Source organism: Gracilinanus agilis, chromosome 3 (genome assembly GCF_016433145.1).
Source record: "Gracilinanus agilis isolate LMUSP501 chromosome 3, AgileGrace, whole genome shotgun sequence".
Lineage (NCBI taxonomy): Eukaryota > Metazoa > Chordata > Mammalia > Didelphimorphia > Didelphidae > Gracilinanus > Gracilinanus agilis.
Window position 1 is genome coordinate 637,266,481 of NC_058132.1, and position 14,657 is coordinate 637,281,137.

At 38.2% G+C, this 14,657-nt stretch overlaps 1 protein-coding gene across 1 annotated transcript in view; it reads right to left on the reverse strand.

Moving 5' to 3' along the window:
* ANKUB1 (ankyrin repeat and ubiquitin domain containing 1) overlaps positions 1 to 7,217 on the reverse strand; it is an 86,183-nt gene extending 78,966 nt beyond the window's left edge. The window contains exons 1-2 of the mRNA XM_044669471.1: positions 7,196 to 7,217; positions 6,731 to 6,828 (exon numbers count right to left, since the gene is read on the reverse strand). Of these exons, the coding sequence (XP_044525406.1) occupies positions 6,731 to 6,828; positions 7,196 to 7,217 (120 nt within the window). The remainder of the gene's footprint in view (positions 1 to 6,730; positions 6,829 to 7,195) is intronic.
* Between the last annotated feature and the right edge of the window lie 7,440 nt (positions 7,218 to 14,657).

Consider the following 14,657-nt stretch of genomic DNA (forward strand, 5'->3'; position numbering starts at 1 on the left):
GGGCCTAGCAGTACCAGATATTAAACTATACTATAAAGCAGCAGTCATCAAAACAATATGGTACTGGCTAAGAGATAGAGAGGAGGATCAATGGAATAGACTTGGTATAAATGACATCAGCAAGACAGTGTATGATAAACCCAAAGAGCCCAACTTTTGGGACATGAATCCACTATTTGACAAAAACTGCTGGGAAATTTGGAAAACAATATGGGAGAGATTAGGTCTAGATCAACATCTCACACCCTACACCAAGATAAATTCATAATGGGTGAACAACTTGAATATAAAGAGGGAAACTATAAACAAGTTAAGTGAACACAGAATAGTTTACTTGTCAGATCTGTGGGAAAGGAAAGACTTTAAAACCAAGCAAGAGTTAGAGAAAATTACAAAATGTAAATTAAATGGCTTTGACTATTTTAAACTAAAAAGTTTTTGTACAAACAAAAACAATGTAGTCAAAATCAGAAGGGAAACAACAAATTGGGAAAAAATCTTTATAACAAAAAACTCTGACAGGGGGCTAATTACTCAAATATACAAAGAGTTAAAGCAATTGTATAAAAAATCAAGCCATTCCCCAATTGATAAATGGGCAAGAGACATGAATAGGCAATTTTCAGGTAAAGAAATCAAAAGTATCAATAAGTACATGAGAAAGTGTTCCAAATCTCTAATAATTAGAGAAATGCAAATCAAAACAACTCTGAGATATCACCTCACACCTAGCAGATTGGCTAAAATGAAAGAAGGGGAGAGTAATGAATGTTGGAGGGGATGTGGCAAAATTGGGACATTAATGCATTGCTGGTGGAGCTGTGAACTGATCCAGCCATTCTGGCTGGCAATTTGGAATCATGCTCAAAGGGCTATAAAAGAATGCCTGCCCTTTGATCCATCCATACCATTGTTGGGTTTGTACCCCAAAGAGATCATAGATAAACAAACTTGTACGAAAATATTTATAGCTGTGCTTTTTGTGGTGGCAACAAACTGGAAAAGGAGGGTATGTCCTTCAATTGGGGAATGGCTGAGCAAACTGTGGTATATGCGGGTGATGGAATACTATTGTGCTAAAAGGAATAATAAACTGGAGGAGTTCCAGGCGAACTGGAGAGACCTCCAGGAACTGATGCAGAGCGAAAGGAGCAGAGCCAGAAGAACATTGTACACAGAGACTGATATACTGTGGTAAAATCGAATGTAATGGGCTTCTGTACCAGCAGCAATACAATGACCCAGGACAGCTCTGAGGGATTTATGGTAAAGAACGCTACCTACATTCAGAGGAAGAACTGCAGGACAGGAAACATATAAGAAAAGCAACTGCTTGAATGCATGGGTCGGGGTGGACATGATTGGGGATGTGGACTCGAAACTACCACACCAATGCAACCACCAACAATTTGGAAATTGGTCTTGATCAAGGACACATGATAAAACCAGTGGAAATGTGCGTCGGCCATGGGTGAGGGGAGTGCGGGGGGTGAAGGGGAAAGTAGGAGCATGAATCATGTAACCATGTTAAAAATGATTATTAATAAATGTTTAAATTTAAAAAAAAAGGCTATCCTTTCAGTTCCAGGATTTATGGAAAAGGAATTAGTTCTGTTTGGCTGAGTGTAGGGACAAGAACTGGGAGCAATAGGCAATAAGTACAGAGAGGAAGATTTTGGCTTGAAATAATAAAATGATCCCCCCAAATTAGAATTATCTAAAATTATAGTTAGTAAATCCTCACTGGAAGTCTTCCAGAAAAGTCTGGATGATCATTTGTCAAGTAGGTGGTAGAGAGGATTCTAGTTGAGGTATAGTCTGACTCTCTGAGGTTCTTCCAACTCAGAGATCATGTGATTCCATGATTTAATGTTTCATTGAGATCACAGATTCATTATAGTAGCCATCTGTCTGATTGAGGTAGTTGGATGGGAAATGTAATCCTAAATTTTGGAGGGCTCTGGGTATTAGGCAGAGGACACTCATGGGTGGGGATCAGGGAAAGTCTCGGGTACAAAAATGACACTTGAGTTCAAGCCTGATAGAAGCTAGAACTTTTGAGGCATGGTGGTGAAAAAAATATTCCTGGAATTGAGGATAGGTTATCCAAAGGTGCAGGAGGCAGGGGAAGAATTGTTATCTTCAAGGAACAGCAAGTAAAGTTGGGAAAGTAGAAAACATGAGGATATTAAATCATTCCACAAAAATAAGTTTAAGGCAGATGGAAAAGAGCTTTAAATGTCAAATCAAGGAGTTTATATTTTAAACCAGAAGCCATAGGGAGCCATTAGAGGTTCTTGAGCTTGGCAATTACATAGTCTGACCTAGGCTTTAGGAATATCAATCAATGTTTCAGCTGTGTGAAGGATGTATAGGAAATAGGAGAGGCTGGATCCAGTAGGACCAGTTAGGAGCTTGTAGCAATAGTTTATATGAAAAGTGATAAGATAGGAATAGACAGAAGAGATGTTGGGAAGGTGGAAGTGTCAAGACTTGAGAACTGATTGTATATGGAGGTCAGGGAGAAGGAAAGGTTATAAATGACACTGAGTTGCAAACATAGCTAACTAGAAAAATGGAAACAGGGCAGTTCGGAAGAAGGCTTCTTCTGTAGGTGTCCCAAGAGACCCCCCACCCCCACCCCCCCGGGCCCCACCAAGCCCAACAGTAGTAGCCCATTTTTCACAGAGCCTGTGTGCCCTCACTATCTCTGGCTAAGGTTTTCACTGGGCCAGTGGAGCTTGGGTATTGAAGTCTAAGAGACTGGATGATTGTGGTATGTGTTCTGGGGTGGGGAGAGCTCCACCCCAGCTTAGGGAGCTCCCAGCCTTCCTTTCTTTGTTTACCTCTCCAGACTCCCATCTCTTGTTCTGGGAAGTATTTTATCTCACCCTATCCTCCACCTGGGTAGAGAAAGATGACCACTCCAGCACTTTCTCTTAGTTGGGGTCAGTATCTCTTGCCATGGGCCCCAAGATATGCCTGTCCACCCACAACTGGCCTGTAAATGTCTCCCCCTTGAAGCATGACCTGCCAAATGGTCGACCGAAATGCACAGAAGCAAACAAAAAATTCTTTTAATGATCATACTTTTCCTCAATATATCAATTGGGTTGGAACAAATAGTGGTTTTCAAAGCAAGTGCTGTAGTAGAACTCCCAATAGTTAGGATTATTTTGTATACAATTACACATCTACATGTTTTCTCCCTGATATGTAAACTCTCCAAGGGCAGGGTTTCTAGTTTATCTTTGTATCTCCAGTGCCCATGTGGTGTCTGGCACATAGGTATTATTGATTCGGCCTCAGACACTTCCCAGCTGTGTGACCCTGGGCAAGTCCCTTGACCCCCATTGCCTACCCTTACCACTCTTCCACCTATAAGTCAATACACAGAAGTTAAGGGTTTAAAATTAAAAAAAAAAAATCTTAAAAAAAAAAAAGCTTATTGATTGGTTGATATGAAGGAATTTAGTTGCATGCGACTTAACGTTGAGAATTTTCACCTTTCTGAAACCTAAGTTTGGATTTACTAGCTTTGAAATAGAAATGTCTGAATCAACATCCAAAGTATCCTTATATATTAAGTAAGTCATGCTGGCAAACAATCCATTAATTCCCAGTGCAGTCACCCTAGATCAAGTTCTTCCTGATTTGGGTAAAAATCATTGTAACTACATCTTAACTGGTTTTCCTGTCTTCAATCACGCAGCTACCAAAGAAAGGTCCTACGTCATAGAAACTTTCAGTCCCCAACTCAAAAACTTCCAAAAAAAAGTTTTTGGCTCAAAAACTGCCCTATGAATTAAATAAAAACTCCTTCAATGTTCCTAGAACCATATTTCACACTATCACCCTTAATACACTTTCTGCTTCTCCCAAACTTGGTTCCATTCTCATTCTGACTACTTACTCCCTTCCTGGCCTCATTCTATACCTTTATTTACTCTGTCAACAACATAGAAAATAGTTTCTCCCATAACTCTTGCCTGCTGAAATCCTTCTTTTTATTCCAAGATTAGTTTATCTTTTTTTTTATTACTTTATCACTTACCTCAACCTTTCCTTAATCCCTCAATCTACAAATGATCCTCCTTAAACTTTTCACGACATTCCCTTTGTTACACTCCATTTTGGATTGTATCATATTCAAGGCCAGACATGACGAACACTGGCTAGACAAATGTCACCTGGTTTCGGAGAAGCTGCTTTTATAGTTTCCTGGTGTCTATGGCAATACGAAACTGACTATTTTCCATATTAGGTCACCCACTTGTTGACAGTTCATTCTGTCCTCGAGGAGTCTCTTTTTTGGGGAACCTCCAGTTCGTCAGGTGACTGGACTCTCAGCGGTTGGCCCTGACCAATAAATCTTTAAGCACCTTAAGGCCAAGGTGGCAGAAGGAAAAATGTCTACATGGAATTTCTCCGCTGTTCAATTTTAATACTTAACATTACTATTATTAAATCTGAAAAAGAATGTTTGGAATAAGCATTGTTATAAATTACAAATGTAGATAGTTTACTTGCCTGTTTTAGGTACCTGAGGTCAACACCCTAGCAGGACCCCCACTTTTGACAATGGTACTAACAAGAGGGAGACAAGAGCCTTGGGAGAACTCTGGGGAGATTTAAGGTCCACTCCCAAGCTGTACAATCTAACAAACATTTAATAAACACCTTCCATACATAAGGTAGGGGGCAGCTAAGGGACACATTGGCTCTGGAGTCAGGAAGATCTAAGTTCAAATCCAGCCTCAGACACTTATTAGCTGTGTGACCCTGGGCAAGCCACTTAACCACTATTTGCCTCAGTTTCTCACCTGTAAAATAAGCTGGAGAAAGAAATGGCTAACCATTCCGGTATCTGCCAAGAAAACCCTATAGACAAAGTTCACGGGGCCATGTAGAGTTGGACCCAACTGAACAATACTTAAGTACTATGCTTTAAAAAGAAAAACAAGATGGTCCAGGCCTTCAAGGAGTTTAAATAAAATAAATAAATAATAAATAAAAATAAAATAAATAATAATTTCTAATAAAATCACCAGCAAACGTTTAGACGTCCTCTTTCCAATGGTATGGAAACAGTCAAATTCTACAAAAGAATATTTTCCCCCAAGAAACACATCACTGGGCTATCATGTGAGTTACTTGTTTACTAAGGGACTTATTTGAAGTCTGGCAATCCCAGGTCACACTCAGTCCTATTCCTGCTCTTCTCCTTATTGTTACATTTTGCTGAGGTATTGCTCTAATCTAGATAGCCCCCGTTGCAACTCAGATACTTCCTGAAGAAAAGAAGTGCATTCTGGTTGAAAAGTTCCTGTTCCTGTTCAATTTCTCACTGATTTCTTCTCTCAGATTAAACTATATGGTTAAGCGTGGTCAGAACAACATCCAATGGCCCCTGACCACACGAAACTAGGCAAGTTTTTAAAATTAAATTTAGAATTAAAATTTTAATTTAAATGTTCTAAAATTAAAATTTAAAATTTAAATTTTATTTAATTTTTTTAGATTTTTAAAAATTAAAATTAAATTTAGGGGGCAGCTGGGTGGCTCAGTGAATTGAGAGCCAGGCTTAGAGACAGGAAGTCCTAGGTTCAAATGTGACCTCAGACACTTCGCAGCTGTGTGACCCTGGGCAAGTCACTTGACCCCCATTGCCTAGCCCTTACCACTCTTCTGCTTTGGAACCAATACCTACTATTGATTCTAAGATGGAAGGTATGGGATTAAAAAACATTTTTTTTATTTAATTGTGATTATCTTTGAGACTTAATAAACCCAAAGGGCCAAAGGACTAGTCCGTTGGCAAAGTACAAAAGCCAGGACTTACTCCTGTCTCAGGTTTCTGACCAGATCACCAGCTCTGGGAATACCAAGGCAGAGAAACTTGGCTAACCTGAATTGATACTGAATATCCTTCTTCTGCTCTTGATGTCTTTTCCCTGCTATCCTTTGTCGAATGTCCTGTCAGATGTTCCTCCAGTGTCTCATTTTGTTCCAGTCTTGACCCTGAGCTTTTGTCAGAGTTGCTCAATTCATCACAAGAATCGTGACTTTAGAGAACTGGTGGTCAATATGCCTCATGCCCTTCTGCAAAGGTGGTAAGACTAGAGGCTCAGAATGAGACACACATTGTCAGACATGGCCATTGAGCTGTCGTGTTTTACTGAACCCTATTAGTTTGTTATAAGAGAGGGTTCCCTTGTGTATATGTGTCAGAGGAGGCCATTGAAAAGGTACATTGAAATAGGAAAAGAAAAGAGCATCAATAAAATGCATAGAATGGGTTTAGAAGATTTATAGCAAGCAGAGGATTTAAATTTCTCACATTTTCAACTTTCTGTTTATTTAGAAGGGAAACTTAGAAGGCATCTAGACGGTGCCTTGGCTAAAGTGCAAAGGTTAGAATCAAGAAGCCCTGAATTCAAATCCTGTCTCAGGCTCTGTCAGCTTCTAGGCAAGTCACTTCAGTTCTTAGCCTTAGTTTCCTCATGTATAAAATGAGGAGGGTTGGATTCAGTGATGTCTAAGAGCCTTTCTTACTCTCCACATAGCCATATCTATCGTGCCTCTCTCACAGATTTCGATGGAAGCTGAAATGAGATCATATTTGCCAATTGCTTTACAAATTTTAAAGAAATATCAAATGTTACTTGTATACCATATTTTGTAGATCTTAAATGACAAAAGTGTCTCCTGGGACCCATGAAGCACTTACTTTTATCATCAGCTTTACAGTTTCTACTGTGTCGTCCCTCCAGACATCAAAAGGTTCATAAGTTCCTTCAAAAGAGATGAATATCCTCATTTTATTGCCTGTATATGTATAAAAAAAAATCCAAAGGATCGTGCTAAGTAAACAAAACACACTTGCAAAAGTCTTCATTTGCACAATTGAGGCCAAAAATGATAGCCAGCTGCAGCTATAAATATCTCTCCACAAAGACTAGCTTCTCTTCCAGGAGGACTGATTTGCCAGGGAAAATCCCACAGTACCAGGCGACTGTGTACACAGTAGTTATATTGTGCTGGGGGGACCGAAGAAGACAGGCTAGATCCACCCCATGCTCAGATTCAGGGCACCCACAGGATTCTTCTCCCTGGTGAAGACATGTCTGAAGCACCTTCTAACACCCAAACACAAGGACCTTCCGTCCGTGTCCCTGATATTAGGGTGAGTAACACCTACTTGTTCTTGGCTTCATCCTCGGTCCGGGAGGGCAGAGCTGATCACCAGAGCCTTCAAGAATGGCATGGGATGGCAGAGTACATGCCAGCCTGAGGTTTAACTGGGATTGATTTTGTTGACTGGGATAATCCTCCAAGTACTCTGTAAATAACTCAGAGCCAAAGCATTCTCGTTTCCATAACAACTTTGCACACTTCATTCCCTGATGACATTTCTGAGCTTGTTTTTAACTGGGAACAGAACAGTGACGCCTTACACCAAGGAGATGAATATGTGGGCGAATGGTTCTATTGTTGCCTCTGCCCATCTCTGCACAATGGAGGCTGCCATTTAATTACACGATATTATTCTGTTTCCTTCCACACCTTTCTTTGATGGTACGGTATTCTTAAGACTTAGAACACTGTACCACTGTTATCTCATTCATCTTCAGAACCCTACTGTGATGTTAATAGAAAGTATTTTCAACTCTATTGTGCAGTGAGCCAAGAAACAAAACAAGGTCACGGAGTGACCCAGGCTTATGGACAGTAAATAAATGCTATTCCTTAGAATGAAAGCTTGGACCTGTTGGGCACCTGGGTGGTTAGTATTGAGACCTGAAGGGTAGAGCTTCAACAGAAAACGGGCGGAAATGATAAGCAGTGTACATTCAGTCATCCGAGAACTGCCCGTTTCCAGAGAGTTTACTCTTAAGATTTATACATGGAGGAAGTAGAAACACAGAAGAAAAACATATGATCGATCACATGGTGCGATGGGGATATGATTGGGGATGTTGACTTCAATTGATCCCTCTATTGCAAATATGAATAAAATGGAAATGGGTTTTGAACAATGGCACATGTATAACCCAGTGGAATTGCTTGTTGGCTATGGAAGGGGGGGTAGGAAGTAGAAGGAGGGAAAGAACTTAAATCATGTAACTATGGAAAAATATTCTAAATTAATCAATTAAATACATTAATTTAAAAAATAAAAGAATGTTAAAAAATTTACAAGCAATTGAGAAAAAGAAAACATAAAAATTTAAAAAATAAAAATAAAACACTCAATAAATAAAAAAAAAAAAGATTGATGCATGGAGGCAGCTGGGTGGCTCAGTGGTCTGAGAGGCAGGCCCAGAGATGGGAGGTCTTGGGTTCAAATGTGAACTCAGACACTTCCTTGCTGTGGGACCCTGGGCAAGTCACTTAGCCCCATTGGCTAGGCTCTTCTGCCTTGGAATCAATACACAGAATTGATTCTAAGACAGAAGGTTAAAAAAAAAAAAAAGACATAGACATAGGTAATCATTCACCACTGGCTAGAAACCTCACTTTGGGGTCTTAAAGTCACTGCAAGAAGTTACTATCTGACTCTGACCAGAGGGTAACTGGGAGAAGAGAATTAAAAGGAAAAGAGCACCATACAAGAGCAATTGGTGGACAGGAACAAATTTTAGAACTTTTCAACCAAAAGTATTTCTAGGAGCCAACACTAAAAGTTAATTATACGTACTCACAGATAAAAACAAAGGGATAGGTCCTGGGCAGAAGAAAGGGTGGGAGAGGGCAGGTAGCTGCCTGTGTTTATGGAAGGTGCCAAAGTTATGATATTAGCACTAGAACCCCTCAAATTGAATACTATTATTCATTACTCACTCCAATGGTGGACAACTCATCTACCTTGAGAATAAAACTGTACCAGATGCTTACTTAATGAAGCATCCAAGTTATTCCATGCCCCAAGAGCCAGAAGTACAGTGGAGAGTAGGGAGGTAAGTGCAGAAAACTATCATCATTACTAAATCCCAAGTCACTTCTTAGAAATCCTATAGAACAAACAATCTTATCCTCACAATATAATATTTTAATAGATATTCATATCCATTGCTCTCTTTTTCATAGATGCCTTCCCAACAAAATTATATGTTCCTTAAGGGTAGGTATCCTGGGGCAGCTAGGTGGCTCAGTGGATAGAGAGCCATCCAGTGGGTTCAAATTTGGCCTCAGAATCTTCCTAGATGTGTGACCTTGGACAAGTCACTTAACCCAATTACCTAGCCCTTACTATATTTCTACCTCAGAACCAATACTTAGTATCCCTTCTAAGCTAGAAGGTAGGGTTTTAAAATAAAAGAGCAACTATCCCATTCTTATTCTCTTTAAATTCTCTTAGTCCTTAGCACAGTACTGGACATATTTAGTAGTCAGTCAATATTTTTCTATCAATTCATTTAAGTAATTGACTTTTCACATTCAACTTAGGTAAATGCATAAGGGATAAAGAATTTCATGAAGAATTCTTAGCATAGAACTTTACCTTCACCAATTCAGAAAGTAACTAACTTATGATTTAGTATTTAAATCCTGGGGAATTCTTGAAGTTAGACGAGTCAGGTAATTTGCCCAAGGTCACAAAGCTAGTAAAAAGTCAGAGTTGGGATTTGAACTCAAATCTTTCTTATTCCAAGGCTAGCCCTGTACCTTCTGTGTCAGCCCACCTCTTTAACTTCCTGTTTAAGAGACCTAATTGTAGGAAATTTGAGGAAAAGGGAAAATACAGTAGAGTCTATAAAGTAGAATGTCTTCATAGCTAGTGTTATAATAAATGTAGAGTTACCTGATGACTCCTTTGTTCGATGTGGAATGTGTTAATTGGCCTAAAGGAACTGGAATCTCTTGGATTTTTAAGAAACAAAAGGAGATTACTGTGGTGAATCAATTGTAATTCATTCAAAGAGATTCTCACATAAAGAATTTATGGTGGGCTGAAATGGTATTGGGAAGACTTGAAAGGTTTCTTAGTAGTTTTAAGAATTGCCTGTCCCACATCTAAAGGACCTGTATGTATTTTTTTAAAACTTTTACCTTTTGTCTTAGAATCAATACTATTGATTCCAAGGCAGAAGAGTGGGAAGGGCTAGGTGATTGGGTCTAGTGACTTGCCCAGAATCACACAGTGAGGAAGTGTCCAAGGCCAGATTTGAACCCAGGTCTTCTGGATTCCAGGTACGGAGTTCTACCCACTGTACTCCCTAGCTACCAGGGTATGTGATTTGTAAAGAAATGCAGAGTTTTACCATTTAGAATGCTGAAGGAAAATACTGGTTTGAGTTTTGCTGTAAAACCAGGCATGATTAATTATGATCTATTCCTATGACCTATACAGGAATAAACATATTCCCCAAACAAACTATCCTCAATCATTAAAAAGATTTTTTTGTCTTCTTCCAATCTCTGGGTGCTATGAGAGAAAAAATTTTAAGCAAAAGGAATTTTTTTAGAAGTTGTATATAGTCATCTCCGGGATGGGGAAGGGAAAAAGACAAGGAAACAATTTGGATCTTAGATTTTATTTTAGAATTTTTCTTAGAAAATGTATGTTGAAAAAAAATAACATATTGTTATTACATGTAATCAGAAGAATATAATGTTAAAAAAATAGTCCAGAGATTTTATCTTAATTTTACAGAGGAGTGACAATCCAGGCTTTGGCATTTATTAATTCAGTGTCTTTGGGCACAGGAAGAGAAGGAATAATCACTTATTAAATACACACTATATGCAGGCACTATGCTCCATGCTTTATAAATATTATCTCATTTGAGTAACTTAATATCTCATATTTATATGCTAAAGGTATTTTCCTGTTATAAAAACTAGGAAGATGGGACAAATTTGACCTGTGATAATTGTCATTATCCTTAATAAGGAAAGAATCTTTTCTTGCCCTCTGAGACTCCCTATAGCCAACTCATAAAAAATTGGAGCACAGGATTCTGGGCTGGAGTTCCTAAAATGAGTCTTATACTAGAGAGCTTAGTGTATTGAGAGTCAAAAGGAAGGGAGGGAAGGGGGGGGGGGTGTCCTGGAGGGTGGGGAATGAAAGTCAGGTGAGATTTCCTTATGGCCAAACACCATCACCCTTGGAAGCCTGGTTTCCTAAGTGACATCTTTCTTGTAACTCTGTTTGTTCTTCTGTGTTTTGTGTGGCCATGGGGAGACTCTTGTGCAATAGGTTGTACTACAAGCTCCTTGTGGTCTTAAAGCAAAGTGCACACCAATATTACTGACCAGCAAGGACACTGTTGCCCAAGATCAGTGAGAACGATGTCCTCAAAATCATCTCTTTGAGTCTTTCTGTACTTTTTTTCAGGTATACCTGTTACCGAGGCAACAGGACCCTCTGTAGTCAGAGGTTATGGGACCTTTGCATGTCTTTGCAACAACCCTGTGAAGTAAGTAGATCACATTATTATCCTTATTTTATTTATTATATCCTTATTTTATTTATTACTATCCTTATTTTATTATATCCTTATTTTATTTATTAGTTTCCTTATTTTTAGTTATTATTATCCTTATTCTAATCATTGTCCTTATTTTATAAGGAAATGGAGCCCTCTTTGGTTTGATGATGTACCTAGAGTTTTAGGTCTTTTGAGGAGTAGAACTTGGACTAAGGATTTCAGAGGTAGCGCTAGTATTTTAGTTAGTTGCTTAACTTCTTTGAGGATCATTTTATTTGCTATGAAACTGCAATAAAAACCACTTGCCTTGACCACCTCATAAGGCTGTTGTGAGAATTGAATGAAATAATATTATATGAATGGTCTTGCTAATCAAATATATCATTATTATTATCATTATTATTATTATATGCCAAATTTCTTCAGACTTGAAAATGGCATTCTTCCCCTAATCCAAACCTTTGTTCCTTCAACGCTGCTGGCTTTATTTGATGTTAGTGGGAGAGTAAATCCATTGGACTAAATTGGGAAAATTATGAAGGAGTAAACGTATATTCATTGTATGGTAAAATTGGGATATAGCTACAAGAATTCAAAGACAAAAGTCACTGCCTCTACTTCTTTCCTTCAGGAGAGTTAGTAAAATGCCCTGGTTATTAAACTGCATGGCTCTGATGCAAATAGCCTGGGATTTGGTAGGAGCTTAAAGGAATTTATTCATGTTAAACTAAATATCAAGTAGCCCTGGGACAATCAATTGTGGTCTATGAGTGTGATGGAATACTACTGTGCTGTAAGAAACAACGAACAGATTAAGTTTAAAAAAATGGGAAGACCTACATAAAGTTATAAAAAGTAAACTGAATGGAACCAAGAGAACATTATATGCAGTAACAGAAATACTGTTTGAAGAATATTTTGTATATATTTCCCTCCAGAGAAAGAACTGATAATTAGAAATAAACAAGAGATAGTTTTATATATACGTATATCTTTTTGTTAAATATCTTCTTTAATGTGGGGAGGGAAAGGAGGGAAGAAGGTACCTAGGTATTTTAATGTAACAAACAAATTTAAATTTAAAAAATTCCTATTGAAAAAGAAAAGAAAAAGTAAAAAGGATGGATTTTTACCTGAATACTGACAGAGTGTAAGTATGGACTCCGACTCATAAAAGAGCTGAAATAACTCTGAGCCTATGGGTAACCTCCCAAAAGAACAATAAATAACTGCCTTTGCTAAATAAGCAGCCAGGTAGTGATTCAGCAGAGAAGCAGCAAATGGAAGGTCAATGGAAGACAGCCCAACTTCTCATATCAGCAGCTCTTTGGAGGAATATCTGAAATTAAAAACAAAGGAATAAAAAAATTTGTTTAACGTTTACTATGTGCCAAAGACTATGCTGAAATTCAAACATAAAAGTGAAGACATTCTCTGCCAACAAGGAACTTATAGTCTAATAAGGGGAGACAATATAGGAAAGGAAAAAATGGTCAGGGAGGACTGTATCTTGAGAAAGTTACAGAGATGTTGAGTGGAATCATAGGAGAGTAGAATGATATAACCTTGCCAGTAGTATTGGCAATTATGATTTTTTTTTTAACCCTTACCTTCTGTCTTAGAATTAACACTGGGTATTGGTTCCAAAGCAGAAAAGCAGTAAGGGGTAGGCAATCGGGGTTAAATGACTTGCCCAAGATCACAGAGCTAGGATGTATTTGAAACTAGATTTGAACCCAGGACCCTGCTTTTCTAAATGCATGGAGCCACCTAGCTGCCCTGCTCCCTATCCCTGCAATATTGTATTGATTTAATTATGGTTTGGGGAAGAGATTATCCCAATTGTGATGTAACCTAAAGAGCTACCATCTACCCAGGATGTGTGTGTGCATTGTCTCAACTTCTACTTCCGCAGGCACTGGCTTGGTAAAAAGCCACCACTCAATGCCTCCTCAAAGCAAATTTTTGGTACTTCCTTTATATATTTATTATCCATTTCTTTTAAGTTATTTATACTGGGATTATATTGTCCTAGTAGACTATAATTTCCTTGAGGGTAGGGATTCTCTTCTTACTTATCTGTGTTTCTCCTCCAGCTCTATCTAATGCTCTCTACTTAAGAAATGTTTATTGAACTGAATTAATCATCTCTGGAATATTTGCATTTCAAAAAAAGAAGCCTCTTTAACCTAAATAAATTTCAGTCAAACTATGGAGCAGTCTATACTTTGGCAGGAATTGATCACATAGACCAGTCCACCTGGTTTAGAACTATGCCTTGAAGTTAATTTCATGAAGTCAGATGTTGTTAATCTTTTTTTTTTTTTTTTATGTCATGGACCCTTTGCAAGTCTAATGGAGACTTTGGACTCTTTTTCAGAATAATATGAAAATGGAAGGAAATGCTAAATATCCTTCAGAGATCAATGAAAAAAGAGATGTCATTTTTTTCCTCTCCAAGTTCATAGACTCCCTAAAATGGATCAGGTCTATGACCCCAAGCTAAGAATAACAATTTCTGTTCTTGTAATGCTTCTTTCTTTTGTCTTCTGTGAATTCACACTTCTTTAATAGCTGTGAATTTGAGGAATAGAGGAAGGCAGTGACAGATTTTTTTTTGTTGTTTCCTTATTTACTGTCCCCTTCTTCATTACCATGAATACCATGTTCAGATTCTTCCTTTGCTCATTTTTTAATGTATGGTCTTTTCATATTAATGAATGAACAAGAACACAAAGAATTTTTAAAAACATGTCAACTCTTCCTGTGTGACTTCAAAGGCAGAAAGTAACACCAACAAGTAAAAAGCAATAAAGATAGTTTGAAATTTGGAAGAAGGGGGGGCAGCTGGGTAGCTCACTGGATTGAGAACCAGGCCTAGAGATGGGAGGTCCTAGGTTCAAATCTGGCCTCAGACACTTCCCAGCTGTGTGACCCTGGGCAAGTCACTTGACCCCCATTGCCCACCCTCACCACTCTTCTGCCTTGAAGCCAATAAGAGTTTTAATTTAAAAAAGAAAGAAAGAAATTTGGGAGAAGGAAAGGGACTTTGGAAATTAATTTTTTTTTAATTATAAGCTGAGCAACCATCCAGAAAGAGAAATAACCAACTCAATTTATAAATTAAGGAATTTAATCTCACACAAATCTAATGAAACCAGCAAAGCTTCTCACTCTACCTTTTAGAAACATAAGAAAGCACTTAAAAAATATCTTAATCTG